Genomic DNA, 22,942 nt, shown 5'->3' with positions numbered 1-22,942 from the left:
ACGCAACAAGTACCTTAACAAACAATTCGCAATGTTTGTGGCTACTTTAACAGCTATACAGGCAATTTTATTGATGGCGTTAATTAAACTTAAAAATCAAGTCAGACCTTTAAACAAACCAATATTTTTCCAATCCGATCACGATCACACATTTCATAATTTCATACTGTTTAAAAAATATATTTTTTATATTTAGTTCTGACTAAAGTACAATCTTGTTAGTGTTTAAGAGCCAACTATTAAAGTCTCGCAATAACTGCAGTATCTGTTCATTTTTATATTCACTTAAACAATCCATACTTAATATAATAAATGCCAAAGTAGGTCTGTTTATTACACTATACCGCCTTTATTGATGAAATTTAGGTTGTAGTACAAAAACTCCTTCCTCCCAATCAAAATTGATCACATGGAAAAAGTTGCAAAAAAAAAAGTATTTCATATTACTGAATTAAATTTTTATCTAGAAACATTACAACTGCCTGATTCTTCTTAATATTTTTTAACATCAATTTAATTTTAGTGTACGTTTGTAATGCAATAAGATCTTATTAAAAGATTAACATTTTAGTTCAATACAAGCACTTTTTAACTATTAATTTAGAACTACTAAAATATTAAAAAATATTGCAGATATTAGGAGACAACGATATGAAAACTCATTTCATTAATACCACCGCTAATCTATGAATTGTTAAGCTATATAAAAAAACAAAAATCACTAATAACGAAGTATTCAAATTTTGGAAATAAAAACACTTTAGTGCCGTTACACACGTTCCAGTTACCGAGTGGCCGACGACCAAGTGCCTTCACATTCAGAGGTTATTGGGAAGCTTATGTTAAATCTATTAAGGAGTATAATTATCTTAATTATTTTTTTATAATATTTATTAAGATTATACCAGTTATCGATAGAGTAAACAATTTAGACCGAAAGACACAATTTTCAATAAAAAATGAAAATTTGTTTGGAAACTTTAACCGCCGAGCACAAGACTAGAAAGTTGGCTTTTAATAAATAAAATATATTAATTCCCTGCAGTCCTAAGATTGGCTCCGAGCAGCGAGCGTCGGTTCTGATCTGCCGCTGCTAGCCACAGACGGGGCACCACAACCAAATTCAGTATGTCGTTACCCCTCTTAACCCAGACCCGTATTCTCTGACCAATGGAATGGTTGACTAGCTCGTGTATGGCTCTCAAATTGGATTCTCTCATATTCGAGATGTGTAGTGAGCCAAACTGCAGGATTGCATCTTCACTTCTTATACCCTGAAAAATTTTAATGTATGTTTTATTTTATATGGGACGTCAAACCTGATGTTTTGGAAAAAAACATTATTTATTTTTATTTATTTATTTGCAGAATACAATGTTACAAGTAGGTTTTACAATATGAATATTCGTTCAATGTATTCAGCCTGCTAACAGGCGAGCAAAATTTATTAAATTTAATTAATTATAAAAAAAAAGCTAACATCTCTATCTCAAATACTACACAGATATGGCAAATGTGATATCGATTCATTATGACGTGAAAGTGTAACAAATTCACGTTGGATTTATAATCTATACATCTATACATATAAATAAAATTGGAGCGTCTGTTTGTAATATTGAAATAACCGTTTTTTACTATATGCGTATGAATATAAATACACCAAAATAACATTTTTTACAATTTTTGTCTGTTCCGGCTAATCTCTGAAATGGCTGGACCGTCTTGGACAGGACATTTTTGGCAGGTAGCTGATGTAATAAGAAGTCACTTAGGCTACTTTTATTTTAGAAAAAAAAGAAAATTCCACGCGGACGAGGTCGCGTGTACAGCTAGTACATTAATAAGATAATAAAAAAAATGCTCTAGTGTTAAAGAACTGTTAATTTTGTATGCAGATTTAGTATGCAGACAGGCAGACCTGTAATGGTTCTTGTGAGATTTATCACATGTTAGAATAATTACTTGCATTATGAAAGATTAAGATTGATAGAATATTTTTATAGGAATCTTGTCATTCTACAAAACAAGAGACGTTTCAAAAATCACCTACTCTAGTACGTTATGAATTATGATCCAGATTTAAAGTAATAGTCTCAGCAGACAGTATATAGGTTTTTTTTTATACCACTTAGGTGGTAAACAAGCATACGGTTCATCTCATGGTAAACGGTTACCGTAGCCTATGGACACCTGAAACACCAGGGGTGTCACATGCGCGTTGCCGACCCTTAAGAAGGTCTATATAGAAAATAAATATATAAAGTAGCTGTTACATAAAATATGGTACAAAATTTGGATTTAAATGCCCTACTTATGTTTTCTCTCCTACAGTTACCTATGGGAAGTGCAGAGAAATACTTAGCAATAAATGTGCATACATTAGTTTACAATACTTACAGCCAGATAAGCCGGCGAGCCTTCGCAAACGGATGAAACAAACGCAATCGGCATTGTCGGAATTGCGTCGTTTGGCCTTGGCTCCGCAATGTCTCCTCCGTTGGCTGCGTGACCGTTTGGGACGTTGCCGTTTCGGACGTTGCCGTTTGGGACGTGGCCGTTTGGGGCGTTTGCATTGATTGGACGACCATTGGAAATCAGGACAGGAATATACCTGTTAGATGGACCAGCTCCGTCCGCCCTGTGGAAGTATAAAGAATAATAAGTTGTATGTTGGAGTTAATATGTAAATTACAAAATATACATTGTAATATTGATCTTATGCACTAAATAACATCAGTAAATGACACATTTTGTGACCCTATTTCATTTGTACAGTAAGACAGTAAAAGTAGTAACGTCTTTAATTATTTTTTTTATATGGATGATAATGGAATGCTGCACCCGCCTGCGCTAATGGTTTACGCTGGCGGGGCGCCAGTGAAGGATGGTAAGATGAACATGAGGTCAGGTCAGTTAGCCCATCGCGACAAATTCACCAGGAATTTATCACGATGGCTTCCAGGGGGAACTGCGTGGAGGTCAACCTGATATGGTACATTCCTAGTGATGGGGTCATGATCCACATTACTAACAGTCCCCTTCCCAATTGCACACACAGCTGATAAGATGACCTCAGAGTATTAAAGTAATTGTGCCTACCTTCAGGACTGATTAACTGGAATAACTGTCAGTCACTACTTTCAGAGGTAGTATTGTATTTAATGAATATGTAATAGTGTATGGCCTCTACATTGTATACTGGCTGGGTACTAGCGGAGACTGATGACAAAGTTTGTTCAAGTAGCATGTAGTAAATTTCTTAGGAATAACCCAAGAAAGTTTTCAGTGAGGATTGCTTTGAGATAGACCTGTGAAATGTGCAGTGGAATCCTTTTATCCCACTTTTTTATACAAAGTGCAAAGAACCGGATGGTCCATCAGATAGTCAATTGCAACTAAAGCCTCTACATTTAATCCATTGTATTTTACATAATATGTAACTATATTATAGTACTTTGCTATCAATGGAATCTCTAATGTCCATTGCTAACAATTCCCGAGGTTTTTTTTATTGGTGTTTAGTGTTTGGGCACCTGTCAGGTGTTTGTAGCACCTGTAGCACTGCAACCTACAAAGATCTATTGTGCTCGCCCTTTTTCAGAGTTCGCTACCTAGACCCGTCAGGGACAAGAATTGAAGGATATTCTTAGGAGCAATGGTTTTTAAACTTCCTCGGGAAAGAGTGTAAACTTTCCAAAGGAGATATTTCTTTTATGAGTGGATAGGATGTGTAGTGGCGTTTCCTCTTCAGTTTGACAGAATCTGCAGATTTTTGTCATACATAGGCCTAGTTTTGCCATATGCTTGTTTAATTTGCAGTGTCCTATGAGAGCCCTAGTCATCATGCATTCCCGAGAATAATAAGAAGCATTTTCAACTGTAGCCATTGGAGGTGTAACACTTGACATGTCCACATTTCATTAGTATTTATTATTTGTCTTATGTTTAAATAGAGGTTTTCTTTTATTGTTTGTAAACTACAGAATGTAAAGAAATGGTTCTTTTCAAATCACGATAGGCAAGTCTAAGATTATCTCAACTTAAAAGATGTGACTAGCAATTGTCAGGGTCAGATTTGATTATTGTATATAATTAAGCAAATTGTCCATTAACAGTATTCAAGTGAAAAAAAAAACAATTTACTGAATTAATGTTCCTTACTACCAAATCTAAGAAACGGCAGCATGCTATAGCTCTAGCTAATATAATCATAATTATATGAATTTTTTTAGACTTTATTATACCTAAATGAATATTATGAGATGTATACCCTCACAACTGTTATCCCAAATCCAGTAGTCAGTAGTTAACATGCTCCCCATTCACTGGGTATATTTAAATTCTATGTGAAAGGATAAGTGAATATATTATAGAAATTTTTGTTTAATGTCAATGTTTCCATTACTCAGTCAGTCCGAAATATACATTAACACATTTTTTGGAGTTAGCCAAATTTTAACTCACAACGTATTGAGTGTACCAGATGTACCAGGCTAGTAAACTACTAAGCCAAAACAAGATAAAATATTATAAAAATGCTTTATTGCACTTGTAATACTATAAAATAAAAGATGGTTATACAAAAATGTGAGCAGGGGTGGGCTCATCTCTGAAACAGATGTCTTCCAGCCAACTTAACACTGTGACAGAGGTGGTAGTTAGCAGGCAAAGATAGTGCTGAGTAATGTATACATATTAGAATATTGTAATTACTTATTTTCTTTTTAAGTATTTAAAAAATCAAGTACAAAAATATATAAACAATATATTATGAGAAGATAAAGTTCATTTTACCTTGCTTCAGCATGCAGCTCAGCTAATGCTGTCTCGATCTCCTTCATTTTATCCTTGTGATCATTTTGTAAGCCTGGAAATTACATTACAAACATACTTAACATATTAAAAATGTTTAGGTATTATCATTACATAGTATACAATAAAGTAGCTGTCGCTGTCTGTCTGTTCCTATGTATGCTTAAATCTATGCAACTATTATATATATAATACATGTACACCCGTGCAGAGCCGGGGCGAGTAGCTAGTGTGTATATAAAATTAAATGTATATGTGACATTTATATGTGCTATACTTGACATATTACGTCTATAAAATATGTAGTATAATTTGCTAATATTTTATACAATGTGCATGATAATATGGTTACATGAGAATTTTTAAATAAATGCATGGAATAGTGAAAAACACAAACAAAATAATATTCGGTGACAAACCTTAACTCCTCAACCCTTAAATGTGATACAACCCTATGGTGCCGCCCTAAGTTAGGGCGTTGTGTGTGGATAGTTATGGTTCAAGAAATATTATAAGGATATTCTTACATATAATACGGTGTCGGGCATGGCGAACTCTCGCTACATCAATGTCATTGCGCGGGAATCCTTCATCATCAACCAAGGGCTCCCTCATCCCCACATTATTCGTATTTAATACAGCATTCAACTCTGCGATCTCCTGCTCGATTTTATCCTTTTCTCGCATCAGTCTCCTAGCTTTATCATTCGGGGTCTCAATGTTACACGAAACCATCTTTCATAAAGAAGGGCAGGTGAACTTTTTGCAATAACGTAAAATTGTTTTTCAGAAATCACACAAGTAAGCAAAAAGGTATAGTTTATTATGGCATGACTTCTGAATGAAGGAATGAATGATTATGAACCGACTGATTGATTTCTTTTTGGTTTTATTGTCTTTTGGTAAAGGCAAAGAGACCGTATACATACAGCCATGTCTGTTTGTTTTCATATTTTTCATTTTTTCTTATAAATTCTTTCATTTTATGTGTTGTTTTTTTTTTTGTTTTCTTTATTACTTAGGAAAGGCAAAGGGAATTGCGCGCGTACATCCATTATTTCATTTACATTTTTTTATCTTGACATCAATGATTTTTTGGTTCTGTTTATTCTCTAAAGGAAAGGCAAAAGGATTTGCACCCATACATCCATTGATCTGTCGACACTGACATAAAAATGACAGTTTATAGCGGTTCATTGTGTTGCTATAAATCAGTAGTCAGTTATAAAACTGTTATTTTGTAATAATATCTATTTTAAATTCTTAGTTGTGTTCAAACGCCGTGATTACTTGCTATGAGATTTCATTAAAAAATATCGCAATATACATGATTCATCTCTACGTGTGTCATCTAGCGTCTCTAAATGGTTGGATAGAATGTAATTTTTGTGTACATTACAATTTTTAATATTCCTTGTTATCTTCTAATAACCTTTTTTTCGCGATCATATATATCTACATATATACAGAAATATGTGTATAAGGAATAGAGCGATGTAATTTATACACTCCAATTGTTTACCGACGTAATTTATTTTGGTTATATATAGTAGTACTAGTAGTAGATATTTTTTATATATTTGGAATGATAAAGATGAACTGACGATGGTCATGAAAGGCATTAAGGGCACCATGTTAACATACACACGCGGTTATTATTCCAAAAGGTTTAAATGTTATGTCAGGTAATTCCAGTTTTATCTCATCATACAACCAATATCTCACAACAACCTATAAACCAAGCTGCTTGGCGGCTGAAATAAGAGACACTGAAGTACCCACATAGAGAACTTGTTCAAAGTCTACCTACATAGCTCCAGACAATACATCTTGTAATGAAGAGGAAATGAGATATATTTATGGCTTGTTATTTAATAAAAAAATAATTGCATTTGTAATTACAAAATAAAACAAGCAAAATAATAAGTGAGCCATTATTTTTGCTACCTTTTTCTTTGTTGTATAACGAAGAATTTTGTTTGTAGTTTTCGCTAATGTAATAGGATAATAAATGAAAACACTTGTTATTATTAGTTATTCTTTATTTTATATTTTGAAATCAATAATGAGATTTTAAAAACTATAGCTTTTCAGAATCATTATTTTATACAAAAAAAATGAAAGCTTTTATATTAAAGAGGCTTTGATTTTACAATTAACAAATACAACAATGATTTAAATAAAAATGACCAGATTAATAGTTTTATAACTATAATAATAATGAGGGCTTACAAGTAAAGTCAGATTTATAATAAAAATTAACAAATAAAGGTGAGTGTTGGTTAACGATTTCAAATATAGAGGGTTACATTTTAAAGCATTTATTGCATACATGCAATGTATCCTTAGCTTTTTATTATTAAGTAAATGTCTTTTTGGGACAGTGTACTTCAGTTAGATCACTTAAAAATTAAACATTTTTTTTATGAGCAGATTTTCAATGAGTTGCAATCATGACTCTGGCGATAGTCACAATAACAACTCTTAAAGACATGCTATTCCCATGATTTTAAAGAAATTTTGCAATTAAACATAATAAATCTCATACATAAATGTACAATAAAGTAATAGTGATAAATCGTAACATATAATAATGAACACAAAAAAAAAGGATCTATACGAAAAAAACATGATTGTGCATTACAAAATAATAATGTATAAATAACACTATTATCACCTAATATGATCATCGGTGACAACAATCAGTGGTTCTATCGAAACACCTAGTCTGGCGATACTAAGTGCCCGAAATTGTGACCACTAATAGCGGTAACAGACGATCGCCTATTATCAATAATTTAATCAACAAAATGGTCCCTAAAGGAAAAATATTACAAAACAGATTAAAAATCACACTTTTCCCAGTCTCTACAGAGAGACCCAAATACGTATTTTACATACAAAACATACACTAACAATTATGGCAACGTCGATAATAAATAAGAAGGGATATATTCACATTGAAAAAGTTTGACGATTTGCTCAATATATTAAACAGAACTTGGGAATACTGACAGCACAAAATAAATAAAATATTGTAACGTGCACAATAATCGCACGGCTTGTACAAAACAAATAGGTATACAAGGCAACAAGTGCAGACTTTAAGTTTTACTACTACCATCTATTGTTTTCACTTAACTAAAAAGCCACATCCGCAAATTCGTTTTTAAGCTTGGCTCAATTCGCGAATTGGTTAATTCAATGTTAGTATTATTATTAAATATGGGCACTTGCCTCTATGAATGCCAGCCGCTATGACATAAAAGATTTTTATTTTGTTTACAGGTGGGGTATATGTTACAAATATATTCGCTTACAATATAAAAAATTTGCAAAAGAAGTGTCAAATAGAATAATTTTCAAAGCGACTAGCAGTTCATAGACTCAATTCGGCACACAAATATATTTTCAAAAAGTAATTTCAATATAAAAAATTATCACTTTTTAAAAATCATACTTTTCAAGTGTGGACGTTTTGATTCTCTAATATTTCGTCTACAATCGGAATGGTTCGCGTTTATCCGTAGTTCGAGATGATGCTGGAGTTCCGCGTCGGGAGCTTGGCGTGGTGGGCGCTGCAGTGTCGGATGCGTCCGAGGGCTTCCGTAGCAGCCGCGACACGGCCGTCGTCTGCCCTGAACGGACGGGTGTCGTACTTCCCGACGGCGTCCTTTGCCTATTGTAATATTAATGAATTAATTCTCATTCCAACATAACTCAAAACCATGCAAACTACAGAAAAAATCCAAATACCCAAAAAAATTTAAACCTTCAATATCAATCATGTATAACTATAATAGTTGACAATTAGCAGACAGTGAAATCAAATAAAAGGCAATTCTACGTCACGCGTGTAAGGCCATCTACGAACTACAACACACTTTTGTTAATCACAAATAGATACTCTAAAAACATTTCGAAATACACTAAAACTAATAGAAAGCACATTCAATGTATTTTAGTAATGTAATTACCTATTGAGATTACAGTTAGTATGGTGATCCTTTAATAGAGGGATGCGACTCCTTCCGGGCGTTTGTCCTTCGGTAGAGGCAAACGATCCACTCCTAAGATGGTGTTAGCGAGCACATAAGAAAAAATATTATGTAGTTAAAAGAAAACAGAGAAGATTATACGATATTATACAGCCAATGTCAATGCACGCGACATCGAGTATTAAAAAAAAAGTGCAAGGTAAAAACTTAAATGGTGAAGGAAATTAATAAGTTTAATAAAGTAGAATACATTTTGAAAAGAGTTCATGTGCATTAACAAAGTAGCAAAAAGGATATTGAACATAATAACATAGAAACAAGTGTGTTTCCATATTATTATATTAAGCATATATTTTAAGGTAGTTACAATGCAAATAGCAAATATAGATGTTCAAAAATGTACTATATAATAATTTATGAAATTAATATTTTAAGGGTTATTACTACCCTGTGTTCATGAACAGCAATACACTCATGCGTTGCCATTTCAGAGGACTAAGATGTCATGCCTCTTATTCTATAATTTCACACTATAACCAAAACCGTTAAGAGACCAAGCTGCTTGGCGGCTTATATTAGGTGAGACTGAGGTATCCACGCAGATGATTTTTTACAGTCTACTTTGGTAAAATTATACAATCAGATTTATATATGAATAAATAATTGTATTGTCGGATTGTGAGTACAATATATTTTCAGTACATTTTTAAACACCTAATTATTAAATATAGCTTATTAGTTTAGGTGCAAAATTTGAACAATTAAATCTAAAGACACAAATCGAGATGTTAAACAAAGCATTAATGAATGAGGTGCTGTGGAAACAGACAGACCAGTGCAAACAAACAGTATATTTAATTTTATGTAGTTATGAATAGGACATAATTATGAACATTTTAAGCAGATACAGTTAGTCGCTAACAATGCTGCAAATTGTAATATGAAAGGATGCTGGATATGGATCATCTCATCGTTCTCCCAAACAAATTATATTGCACGCAAGCATAAATGATTTATTAATGAGGGGGTTGATATTGGGGTGACAAGTTATGATGTGATATAAATGAATTTGGGACACGTATCAAGCAGAACAGATGAACGGCTGAAATTGTTGATGTTGATAAAACACATTTCACTGTAATGATATATGAAGTGCCTGAGTAGAAATGACATCAAAACGATCTTCAAAATACAGGAGCGTCAATCAAAACTATCGAGCAGAAATGGAAGCTAGCAGTCTACAAGCCTGTACCCTTTGGCATCACGTTGCGTGGGCTTTGACGCATCGCCGCTTGACTCGCTTATATTACTCTCATATTCATTGTCGCTCGTCATTCCCGAAATGCTAAGCAATGAGGAATCATCTTCTGGAGTCCTCTGCTCGGATTTCCTTGAAGGATCTTGGGATGTTGGGCTAGGTTCTTGTGAGGTTTCTCTGGAGTGTATTTTTGACTTTTTCATACGTCTTTCGACGGACGGTGTTCTCTGGGAACGTGGGCCGACATATACGGGAATTTTAGTCGAACCCTGAGTTTGGAATGCTGGATGATTATGTGAAATAGATTTGGGATGTTCAGAAGCCAAAGAAGATGGCTGGGAATGTGTTGAGCTGTTATATATCCGTTTCCGTAATCGTTGCATGCGGAATGGAAAAAGAAAATTTCATTAAGTATATAATATATATTACGTATATAATTATACTATATTTATATTGTTAGTGGAAGTCACTCGTTGCAAGCTGGATTTTAACTACTTTTACATGCTACGTAATATGAATTTATTTTTGATATCATGATATTCCCATCACCACGATGTTGCAATACAACGTCTTCAAACGCATAACGTACATCAACAAACGGCATTTGTGGTGTGATCATGAACTAAAGTGCGCCCATTTTTTCCCTATAGTACCTATATATCTTCACTACATTCACCTATACCCGTAAGAAGCCAAGTGCTTTTTCCACACTGTGATAATTTGGCCGATTTGCGATCAAAATATTTAAATACAAGACACTAATACATTTGAAAATTTATGTTAAAATTTGGAAGTTTAAATATTTTAATCGCAAGTATGGCGCGGCAAACCACTCATGAACAAACTGTCAATGTGTACCTCAGTAACGGCGGCACGGGTGCCAGTGTGGGTATACTGGATGTGCGGTACATAGCTCCGTTACCGTACCTGTCCGTGCGTTATCAGTACACCATGTATAATTATATTATAAATATTACCTATTATTATTAACAAAGATAAGTACAACAACAAGTGTCAACAAATTGGTTGGTCAACACTAAGGTTCGATAATGTCTAATACAATTCGAAAAAAACATACAGAACGATCTAATATAGAATCTTGTTATTTTTTTTTAATTGGTCAAAGAGTTAACTATTCATATTAGTAATATAGATAAAGATAAATTTTATAATGTCAAATACGCATTTCATCGCGTATCTAAACTACTGCCTATAATATAAATAATAGCTAGAAATTATTACCAAATTTTTAAAGGTTACCAAATTCAATTTACCCTATAGTCTACTCAGATTTCATATCAAGCACAATAATGAATTTGCCATTTCTTGGACACATTTAAGAATGGCTAATAATGACAGCAAAATGATTAACAGACAAAAAAATTAACATTCGTAAATTTTATTAAAAGACTTCTTGAACAAACAACTTGACCTTCCTTCCTGTATATTAACCTTCAACTATGTTTATGATTTTCCCTTCATCTGTGACAATTTTTATTGTACATCAAAAATCTAGGCAATCTATCTCTATCTATGCGAATTAAAGTAATGTAAATCTGAGGAAACCTACCTTCCACTTGCTGGCGTTAAGAATCCAGTCGGAGTGCGAGGTCTGGAGCTGCCGTTGGGTGTGCTGACACCGAGTTTGCTGGCCGTAGCAGCGGCGCGTGCTGTAGATGCGCGCGTGTTCGTCACTTTACGCATTGGTATGCGCGATGGCGTTGTGACTTCATCTATAGCGAACCAATTTAATATTTAAAAAATATCAAAACCTTTGTGTTTTTTAATCGTATGTTAAAATTTATAACATTTCTTGTGTATGAGTGACCTAAATATTTTATATGAATTAATTGAAAGGAAGAAAAGATATTTATTTATTCAGTGCTTATAAACACAATAGAAAAGAAAAAACGTATTTTGCAGCAGTATCGAAATTGCTCCATTCAGCTTTAGCATGTTCTAACATCAAACATTCATCTGGTTTTTAGGAATATCAATATGAAAAAGAGCTTAACTTCATTCCATTATTTGATGTCGACGCAATATGTAATCTTCATCTACTGATCTACTATCACTCATCTAATCTGAGTTTATTCTACCTTTATGCATATTATCTTATACGCAGTTCACTGTATTAATACTTAATATAAATAATGTAATGGTAATGTTACCTGTACTATCTAGAGATAGATTTGATCCATGCCTCGAGGGTGGTTTCGACCCTGTTCTTGATCCTGGTCTTGAGCCTGGTCGTGAACCGCCGGGTGTTAATGTTGATCTGACACAAAAATAATAACCATATTATATAATGTTGACGTTGATTTTTATTGTGATCTGTTTGCCCTTTGAATATGCACAGATGACCAATTAAAAACAATTAAAAAATTCTGTTTGGCCATTCTAATTACAAATTTGGATGTTGTGTATAACTCAAATAAAAAAATAAGCCAGATGCCAAAGCGATTATTACGAGAAAGCAATCATCGCTAAACGACAAAAGGGCCGTCACCTTGTCTGCTATCTAAATACATATAACTCAAAGGTGACTGAAATAGTGATCTATCAACGCACAACCCAAACCACTGGACGGATCGGGCTGAAATTTGGCATGCAGGTACATGTTACGACGAGGCATCCGCTAAGAAAGGATTTTGATTAATTCTACCCCAAAGGGATAAAATAGGGGATGAAAGTTTATATGAAACTTTGTCAATTTTAAACCTATCGGGCTGAGACTTTGCATGCATAAAGCTACTGTGACGTAGGCATCTCCTAAAAAAGGATTTTGATAAATTCCATCTCTAAGGGGATAAATTAACGTGACAACTATACTGCCATTCTGTTATATTATATCATGACAAAGTTTGTAAAGACATTCGGTTCTTAAAATATTTAGAAAACTATTTCTGAAAACTTGCTTAAATAGCAGAATGAATTTAAAAAAATGTTAAATCTAATCACTAGATGCCCTAAGAAAGGATTTTGATAAATTCCACCCCGAAGGGGTGAAGATAAATTAACGCGAGCGAAGCCGCGGGCAAAAGCTAGTTCTAATTATATAAAAAATACACAAACAGCACCATGGACCATAAAATACCGCTTTAACTTCTGACGCATTGATTATAGATTGTTGATTGATTATTATTTACACACACTTACAGCCACACTTATATACATATACTTGTATATATATATTTTACTATATGTATTTCATATAGTAAACTATAGTATATATAGTATATACGTATGTATAGTACTGAATTAAACTGACTGTTTATTGTTTATAAACTTACCTGGGTACGCTAGGCTTTCTGTATCTCGCTCCGAGGCCGCTAGCGGCTTCGTTGTCACTTAGAGAGTCTGGAGTGCCGGCGCTGAGGGAAGATCTCGACGCCCGACCGGTTACACCACCGCCCGACATCGGAACCGATCGTACTGTACGTTCCCTTACCTGAACATATTGTGTCTTTGTAAAAAGTATAACAATTTGTTTTTTTATTACAAATATTCAATTAAACTGTGTTGGTAATAACATTAGATTTCAGTTGAAATGCAAGTGCAATGAGATTAAGTTATTGATAGAAACAATTACAGCACACGTTACTAACAGTTTAAATATAGGTATACAAGCATGCCGAAATAATGGACTTGACGATAAATTGCTATTAACTAATATTATTAACAAAATACAACTTATACCACAAATTAATAAGAGCAGTTAATTATTTTAAACTGTAAGTGCAAACAAACCGCGTCACTAACACATAGCCTTTTTAGCATTTACCCAATGGTATCCTGGTGACGGCTGATATCCGTGGTGATGGGTATAGTGGTGGGCACCCGGCGTCGTGGAACCTTGAGATCTTGAGTGGCCGTATATGAACGCCTGTTTAGTGCCATGTGTTGAGCCGACGTGAAGTGGATACGAGCACGGGAGCTCTTCCCGTTGCCGTAAAGCCTCAAATATCGGCTTCAGCTGCTCCATAAACTCCTCAGCTAAACGCACCAATACAAAACCGGGAGACTGATTAAGGCAGGGCAGGGAACACGTACTTTATAAATGTGTCTTCACAGTGCCAATCTTTTTGCCGAACGCGATTTTTTGTTACGATTAGTCCACACGTTTAATCGACGGACGCGGTTTTTTTCGATATGCAGGTATGATGGGACTAGCGGGAGAGGATGAACGAAATACATTACCATACAATCCGTATGCGTTGACGTGCCACCTCTCCAATGCAGTGGGTCCAATGAATGGCATACTAAACAACACCAAAACACTACACGAGCCTGTGCATCAACGCATAGCTTGAACACACTAATGCAATACGACCAAACGCTACGAGCTCAACACATGCTATATTCACGAAACTGCATTTTGCATATGGATATAATAATCCATGTACAAATTGCAACAGAAAAGCCAAAAATGAATTCCCAAACCGATGCTCCCTCCAACAACTACAGTGCGCTTTATGTGGTATATGTGCGAAATACAACTATGTTCTATCCTGTAGGAGAGAAGAGTTTATTAATATATAATGTAGTAGCAGCATGTAGCTACTTACCTTTGTAATAGGTCCGGTGGATGGAGGTGTGTTTGTGTTAGAGCGGGGCGTACGCGGTCGGAACGCTGCCATACTCTGTGATACTCCATCCGCAAGGATGAACTGTTCCCTCAGTTCGATGTTGGTGCGTCCTTTGGCTGCATGCGGGCGGCGTCCAGTGCGCGGGATCACAAAAAGGACAGGATGGGGAGGGGTTCAAAGAAAACCGTTCGGTAAGAGGATGGTATGAAAATAACACGTAAAGTGTTAAATAAAATAGGACAGCGTGCAATGGTTGTTAGGAAAAGAAAAAAACAACAAACAAAATCAGAACATATCAAACATAAACAAACAACGCAATAATAAAAAAACAAAACAAAATTGGATATGTTTGCATTTGTGTGCAGTTAGGAATAGGAATATAAAATACAATTAGTTATCTCTCACCCAAAACGCATTCAATATGAATCAAGAACAAGATTAGATTAATCTACAAATCAGAATCTGAAATATATACTTCATTCATACAAAACATTATATACTTTATACATATATAAACATTAAATTGATTTACTCTTGGTCTTGTTCCATATAAATTAGTAGGTATGTACTACTATTTTAAATAAACTTCATAAACTATTGTACTTAAATAAATTAAATTTTATCATGCTGTTACAACTAATATAAAAGCAAAATATTATAATAAATAAAATATACCGCTATTCCATTCGAAATTACCGTCAATGTGACACACTACAATCCATTCTACACATTTGATGATAATATTATTGTCTATATAAATATAAGCTCCTTTAACAACAACAAAAGCACCAAACATGTATAATGACAATTTTTTACACAGAAAATAGAGCAAATTATTTTAATTACGGCGAAAATAAATTTAAAGCCACACCAATGACTAATGCCCCGCTTTGGAACCAAAATTTTTTTTGTACATTTCAAGTGGTAACTATAAACCAATAATAAATAGTGCATGTATAATATGAAATTGTTTTAAACAAAATATATGTTTTGGTTCCGAATGCAGGTCATACATCTTACCGAGCGGGCAACAAGCTTCATGCTGCTCCGGCTTGCTCGGATCAGGCAGCGGTAGCACTAATGACACTACTTTATGTAATGGGGATATCATAGGGTCATAAAATAATATAAATAAAAAATAACGTAAATCAATGATTTTTATAAAGGAACCAGGGTATTTGGAATGGGTAAAGCGAATACGAATTAGTAAATTAGTAGCAACATTAATTTATTGTGGACTTTCGATAATTACTTTAGCTATACGGTACTATTCGGTAGGTACTAGCAATATTTTTATTTAACTATATAAATATGTTTTACAATGTAATGGAACGTGACAATAATAATTAACGAATAGATATACGAATACATATAAATTTCTTTATATGTAAAATAATTCAAATTACTTTGTTTACAATAATATTTATATTATTTTTTAAACATATGTTACTGTTAATTCTATTAATAAACAAGTACATTGAAACGGTTATTTTATACAACTGTTTATGAGTACCGTTTCGTAACGGTTGTAACGTAACGCGTTTACTTTATACGGGCAACACAGTGAACAGCGCATGTCAAATCGAGATCGAAGCGCGTCGAAAACAAGAACAATGGAATTGTCTCGTTAATTTTATTTCGTGTTTCAATTAATTTACATTGAACTGCTAAAATGTCAGGCACAATAATTGAAAACCTGAGCGGGCGTAAGCTAGCTATTTTAATGAGTTTTCTATTGTTATGTCAAATAACATGTTTTCTAATCGGCGGATTGGTCGCGCCCATGCCAGCAAACGCACAAAGCATTCTCGGAACTGTTTGCAAAGATACTTCTACAATTAAAAATGACACGACAAAGTGGTTTTACAATCGTGGCCGCGGTTCGTGCCAAACAATTCGCCTCGAGAACTTGCATCAGGACATTTCTGAGGCGGACATCGTTTTTGCGTTCCAAATGCCGGTGCCTCGCGAAAGCAAGATATTAGACTATTCAAGATGGCAACAAAACTTGATTGGAGTGCTGCAAGTCGACATAAGGTATCATTCTCAGATGGAAATAAAGCCGCGCAGTACTGTTACTATAGATGCAAGACTCGCGTACAGAAATAAGGGTGATCCGGAAGATCAATGGAAGTTGTACACACAGTCTGTAGAAAAGCGTCATCTCGACTGCGATATAGATGTGCCTATGGATGAGTATTTACACAACTGTTCAGCGATACCATTGTTTGAACTCGGCTCATTATACCATGACTTTTATTTGCTCAACATTAGACTGCCCGTTGATGGCCCCGATATGAACACAAATATAGGACACATACAAGATATATGGTTGACCGTCATCAATCAAAATGGAGGATTTACAAAGGTTTGGTTATCATTAAAAACTGCATTTTTCCCATTCATCATAGCCATACTTGTATGGTTTTGGAGGCGCATTCACATGTTACAAAGAAAGCCAGTATTACTTGAAAAGATGTTGCTATGTTTGGGGTTAGCATTATGTTTACTTAATATGCCACTTGAGTATCTGACATTGCACTTTGACCTTCCGTTTATGTTGTTACTTGGAGATATAAGACAGGGTGTGTTTTATGCAATGCTATTCTCTTTTTGGCTAGTGTTTGCAGGGGAGCACATGCTTATACAAGATGTATCTGTGCAGAGCTCCCTCAAACAGTACTGGAGGCATTTAAGTGCAGTTGCAATGGGTTGCATTTCTTTATTCATCTTTGACATGTGTGAACGCGGGGTGCAGCTTCGTAATCCCTTCTACTCCATATGGGTGACAGATATAGGCACCAATCTCGCCCTAACATTCATCATACTGGCTGGCATATCAACTGGGGTTTACTTCATATTTTTATGCTATTTAGTGTGGCAAGTTTTCATAAATATATCTAACAAACGTCAATCATTGCCCACAATGTGCTCAGTGAGGCGATTGCACTATGAAGGCATTATCTATCGCTTTAAATTCCTCATGTTGGCTACATTATTGTGCGCTGCACTCACAGTGATTGGTTTTATACTTGGACAAGTTGCTGAAGGTCAGTGGAAATGGGATGAGCATATTGAAATCGAATACACATCAGCATTTTTCACTGGTGTATATGGAATGTGGAACATATACATATTTGCCTTGCTAGTGCTATATGCACCAAGTCACAAGCATTGGCCTACAGCTGAAAGCACATCAGACACCCAGAATTTGAGCGAGGAGATTGAATTTAATCGAATGCCCAGCGAGGGTAGCAGTGAGATATCCTCTCTAACCTCCTTCATAAGAAAAACCACTATTGACTAAATTATATTTGTCCTAAAACTGAAATATAGTTCAGTGTTGCTTAACTGTATGATAAAGTAACACTTAGTCTCAGGGGAAATAGTGACATAATTATCTTATCCAGTTTTGGTAAAGTAAACAACTCTAACAGTATTTATTTAAGGAACAAGTTTTGTACTAATATGTTTATTATGGAAATGTATTCCTTATTAGGTTATATTTAATTTATATAATCTATGAAGCAATAACCATTTAATGTACTTTCCGTAGATTTCTAGTGCTATGGAGAACTGTAAACTGACTAATATTAAACTAATGGATCTCAAGTTTGAATATTATTTACGGCGGCTATGGAATTTGTAAACATTTTTTTATGTAACTACCTAAAATCAGCGTCTAGCGAGTTCATTGTAAAGTCTGAGTCAGAATATTACCAACTGGTTTTTTGACCTTGACCATTTCCAGACAGTGCTTCCAATTATGTGCGTTGTAAGCTTTAAGAATGTGATTTGGTCATCAGATTCTAGTATATAAACCATATACATAAATATACTGGAGTTGATTCTCAATATTCTCCAAATTTATCTATAAAACTTGATTGAATATAAAGAGATAATAAATTCAAACTTTATTTTTCGGAATTGATCCTAAGTCGTCATTATAATTTGATAACCAAATTACATTCAAAATCTCGTGACATTTTTTACTTATATTTTCTGTGATAGATTTATTTCGTATTACCTATAACAGTATTGCTAGGTTTATTTTATAATAACTGTGTTGCCATCTGTCTAACATGTACGCTATTTGTAAGTTTTTACTCGAATATTGTAGTTATTAGTAGCCCATATGGGATTTGTAATTCGTTTAGATATATAATTGATTAATAAAGTTATTAAATTCATAATATTGGTTATTTTTGTTATTAGACGCAAAACTGGATGGCAAATATTTTCCTAAAATAGTGTGAAATTATTTGCCTTATACTTGGTTAGGGACATCACAAATTTATTAATTCCCTTTTGTTACTGTGTTAACACATTTTATCAGAAACGTTTTTGATTGACACTTTGAATATATAAAAAGTAATATTAAATATTTGCAATAACAAATTGCAAAAATCGCAATAAGAGCACTTTTTAGACGAAATTATAAAGTGCAGAATCATATTATATTTATTAGAAACCAAGACTTTAAGAGTTACAAATCAATAAATCTAGAAATCGTTACAATTTTCGCGTTATAGATTTCTTAAACTAATTAAAAAACATATCTATCTTGGTTTCTTAAATTAGAAAACATGTAGGCATCAATACTATAAGTCATTATAATCAGTAATTTAAATATAGATATAGACACCTATACTGACAGAGAAGACAAGCAGATAGAATGTATTATTTTTAAACTTCCACAAAATAACTTCGTTTTGAAATGAACTATATAGACTTTCAGAATGTAGAGAAATAAGAATTCTCCACCGTCTTTAATTATAAAAGAAATTATAATTGCAACTACACCCAGACTGATATAATGAAAATATAACACTATAAAGCAAATTGAATTCAATTGACATTAATATAATATAAGAATATTATTAACAATTGCCTACATATTTTCTTAATACTTAATAATATATTTTTAAAATTGTATCCAACAACATCATTCTACTAAAAAGCGTCAGCGTTTGTTAAAATAATTGTCATAATATTAATATTTGGCATTAGACCGCGTTTACACTTATAAGTTAGATCACAACACAATTTTTAATGAAATAGTATTAATATTGATTGAAATAAACTAAATTTCATTTCGTTTAGGATATTATTGCCAGATTTGCAAAAAAAAATGAACAAAGTAACTTACAACTTTTTTAAAAGTTATAACTTTCATTCTTATAAACATGATTTTTTACTACAATAATTTAGAAAGTTAAGTAACATAAGCAAAAACCGAAAGGTGTAAACATGGCCTAGATCTAATTTAAATATTTAGAATGATGTTATTGTCATTTTCAATTAAACATATTTGAGTCATTTTCACAGACATACACTATCTTCTATTATATGTATGTAACCATTTTTTCATAAGTCAAACTTCCAACAAGCATACGTTTGAGAGTAAAAGGCGCACTTTGTCGACTTAAAATAATTGAAAAATGAAAATAATTTTAAAAATTAATATAGAGTCCTTAATTAACATTATTACTTGCATTTTTTCGACAAGTAAAAATGCAATTTTTTTTAAAGAATTGTGACTACAGCTGTAAGAAGGTATTTAGAAAGATCAGTTATCTTTGTAATAGCAAATTTCGTATTAAAATAATTTTAGTTAAACTAATTTTTATATGACTCAAATATGTTACAATTTATAGTAATATATGTATCACCATCCTTACTACGAATTCCTTATTATTTTTTATGCAATTTTAATCCATATTAATATGAAAAAAGAGTTAAAATTACATATTAATCATCACCCTTGAATATGATATACATATTAATACTGAAATGTCTTATTTGGAGATTATGTAAAGAATAAAAAAGTTTATAGGCGTATTAGAGTACGGATTTCTGCTTAGACCCGCGGTTTTGCTCGCTTGAAATATTACTAAAAGTGTTTTTTAATATTATAATTAATGTACGATCTATCCCCTGTACAAAATTACATAAAAAAAGTAGTCACGTGATTGAGTAACAAACAACTATAAAACTACTCGCTTAATCTATAAAGCTAAATTAGTCCAGTATATGGTAACTGTAGTGTATGTGGAAACACTAGCAGTTTATTATCTATCGTCTCGAGTTGAGCGTACACGGGCCGCCGTGCGCAAGAGGGGAGGGATTTCCTGCGCAAGCGCCGCGGAGTAAAGACGTGGAGCTGTGGCTAACGAGCCGATATTATGTCGATAACAACTTACATACAAGAAGACATAAATAACAAATAAGTGAACACTATAGTAACGATTTATGATCTTGCAAACTATCTTTTTAATTTAAAGAAAGTAACATAATACTGTTAGTATTATATGGTACATAGCGTTTGTACCTATTATATTCTGACATAGAAACTAACATTACTGCTAAAAAATATTGTCTAGTTCGTTTGTCATGTATAAACTCAATTAATACTAAATTAATTTTATATATTCTTTCACATATAGAAAATAGTTAACGGACGGCGCCGCGGGTCTCCGCTAGTTACAAACAATAAATTATGTCAAATTCAGAGTTATCAAACAGGTATATGTATTGCATATCGTAGTAAGGATAACACCCACGAGCTGTTGTTTCTTTTTTTAATTTTCTAGATTTGTACATACCTCTGCACGGGTCGTTCTTGACTAAGAACTCGTCTAGTGCGACCCAACCGCCGCCGACACGGACCATCACGGTCGACCGCAGAATGCGGACAAGACGGAGCTTCTGCGAGTCTCCGAACTGATAGAACAGAACAGAATTAAAAAATATAAAAATTCTTTATTCAAATATACTTGAAATTTAACCACTTTTGAATAGTGATACTTTTTTCTGTAGTGCTGGTCAAGTATAATGACGACTTTCGTTTACGGTCAGTTGGGACCGTCATCTTGTTTGCCATCCCAATTACATAAAAAATATGAGACACGGAAAGCTGTTACCAGCAACTTAACGGTTTAATATGAGTGCAACTCACCCTGTATTTGCCTTCACCGACTTGGAAGACGCGGAATTTCTGTCGGCATGTGCACAGCATGACCAACCGCTTGACTTCATCGTGGATCTTGTCCGCGTCCGTGGGGGGACCACGCCGTTCCACCTATGTACAATGAGACACAATTTAATAAATATATTATAGGTGGATGTGCAGTAAATAGCTTCTTTGTTTCAATAAAAAGTTGTACATGTACTTTAAATAACAGTTTTAATTTGGTTAAAATGAATTATTTCTCAGTAAGAAATATACTAAATATTTCTAGATTATTGATATTATTGTAATTTGTATAGTTGCTGTTTTTATTTTTTATTATTTTTATTTTTTTAATTTTTTTTATGACCTTATTGTTATCACTAGTATTATTATTAATGTATGTATTGCATACGTTTTATTCCTTGGTGAGTGCATTGGTATTGTACTGTAATACTCACTGAGAAGAGCATGTAATTTTATAAATAAATAATTTTTTTTTAATCTGTATATGTATGTATTAAATATAACGGATTGCAAAAATAATCATCAAAATCGCAGCAAAATAGTTAGTTACTTAATTGTCTATTAGAGAAACTTACCCAGTCAGGTCTGAGGGCGGCGATAAACTCCTCCCAATCTATGAGTCCGCTGCCGTTCCTATCGAATAGGTCCGCTACCGCGCCCATCTCCAGTCGGGATGTGTCGAATTCTGCACGAAAATATACTTTATTATAAAGAGTTTAAATCTACAATCTTATAACGGGCTCCATGGTCTAACGGATTAGCCAATTCCTTTACTTTCGATGGTGGCGGGTTCCATTATATGGTACAAACTTGTATTCATGTTGTTTGTACAGGTCTGGTAGTTTCATATGTATATTACGTTTATGTTTAGAAAAAAATATTTAAGTACCTAGTTGTTTCAGTTGTCTAGTATCTACAACATAAGCTCTGCGTACTTTGGGACTAGATGGCGCTATATGGAGAGAATATTACTTACTGGTGCCGATGATGCCATCTATAAACTCGTTCCTGGGTATATAGCCGTTGTTGTCTTTGTCCATCTTGCGGAACAAGTCCGTCAGACGTGACTTCTTGTGATTCATGAATTTCAGGAACTGTTGACAAATTATAAGAGTTTAAAACGATACAATTATGGACATGTTTATGAACTAGAAGGCACTGTAGATTACACGAATTCAGAATATTATATATTTATTGGTTCTAGTTTATATTCTTGTACTGACTAGTCTGAAAATTACTTTAACTGGAGTAAAAGTATAAAGCAAAGCAAATATTATAGCAACCGAATTTGAACATAAGTTTGTAA

At 33.6% G+C, this 22,942-nt stretch overlaps 3 protein-coding genes across 3 annotated transcripts in view; 1 reads left to right on the top strand and 2 right to left on the bottom strand.

The window, feature by feature from the left end:
• Window positions 1–678: 678 nt before the first annotated feature.
• On the bottom strand, window positions 679–5,664 carry LOC131849603 (26S proteasome non-ATPase regulatory subunit 9). The gene is made up of 4 exons (XM_059199710.1): window positions 5,343–5,664; window positions 4,798–4,870; window positions 2,401–2,641; window positions 679–1,274 (listed from the first exon to the last, which is right to left on the bottom strand). Exons 1-4 carry the CDS (start codon window positions 5,548–5,550, stop codon window positions 1,032–1,034), a joined length of 765 nt encoding a protein of 254 aa, XP_059055693.1. The 5' UTR covers window positions 5,551–5,664; the 3' UTR covers window positions 679–1,031.
• Window positions 5,665–7,165: 1,501 nt separating this feature from the next.
• LOC131849896 (uncharacterized) overlaps window positions 7,166–22,942 on the bottom strand; it is a 152,174-nt gene continuing 136,397 nt past the window's right edge. The window contains exons 94-105 of the mRNA XM_059200034.1: window positions 22,613–22,730; window positions 22,212–22,321; window positions 21,619–21,741; window positions 21,266–21,383; window positions 13,856–14,067; window positions 13,365–13,522; window positions 12,243–12,349; window positions 11,642–11,804; window positions 10,930–10,998; window positions 10,066–10,422; window positions 8,793–8,885; window positions 7,166–8,494 (exon numbers count right to left, since the gene is read on the bottom strand). Coding sequence (XP_059056017.1) covers window positions 8,314–8,494; window positions 8,793–8,885; window positions 10,066–10,422; window positions 10,930–10,998; window positions 11,642–11,804; window positions 12,243–12,349; window positions 13,365–13,522; window positions 13,856–14,067; window positions 21,266–21,383; window positions 21,619–21,741; window positions 22,212–22,321; window positions 22,613–22,730 — 1,809 coding nt within the window. The 3' untranslated portion in view covers window positions 7,166–8,313. The remainder of the gene's footprint in view (window positions 8,495–8,792; window positions 8,886–10,065; window positions 10,423–10,929; window positions 10,999–11,641; window positions 11,805–12,242; window positions 12,350–13,364; window positions 13,523–13,855; window positions 14,068–21,265; window positions 21,384–21,618; window positions 21,742–22,211; window positions 22,322–22,612; window positions 22,731–22,942) is intronic.
• Window positions 16,203–18,841, top strand: LOC131849897 (protein wntless). Its single transcript, XM_059200035.1, has one exon. The coding sequence runs from the start codon at window positions 16,333–16,335 to the stop codon at window positions 17,965–17,967; it is 1,635 nt and encodes a 544-aa protein (XP_059056018.1). The 5' UTR covers window positions 16,203–16,332; the 3' UTR covers window positions 17,968–18,841.

Source organism: Achroia grisella, unplaced genomic scaffold, assembly GCF_030625045.1.
Source record: "Achroia grisella isolate CSIRO2021 unplaced genomic scaffold, CSIRO_AGI_Agris_v1 utg660, whole genome shotgun sequence".
Classification (NCBI taxonomy): Eukaryota; Metazoa; Arthropoda; class Insecta; order Lepidoptera; family Pyralidae; genus Achroia; species Achroia grisella.
The sequence above is the reverse complement of the archived record's forward strand: the minus strand, read 5'-3'. Positions and strand labels throughout refer to the sequence as shown.

What these genes read in the sequence shown, in the direction of transcription:
- LOC131849603 (XM_059199710.1), bottom strand. Translation starts at nt 5,550, where the DNA reads ATGGTTTCGTGTAACATTGAGACCCCGAATGATAAAGCTAGGAGACTG. An exon ending in TGCCCGACACCGTATTATAT is followed by an intron (nt 4,871 to 5,342) that starts GTAAGAATATCC and finishes TGTAATTTCCAG; the next exon opens with GCTTACAAAATGATCACAAG. An exon ending in GAGCTGCATGCTGAAGCAAG is followed by an intron (nt 2,642 to 4,797) that starts GTAAAATGAACT and finishes ATACTTCCACAG; the next exon opens with GGCGGACGGAGCTGGTCCAT.
- LOC131849897 (XM_059200035.1), top strand. Translation starts at nt 16,333, where the DNA reads ATGTCAGGCACAATAATTGAAAACCTGAGCGGGCGTAAGCTAGCTATT.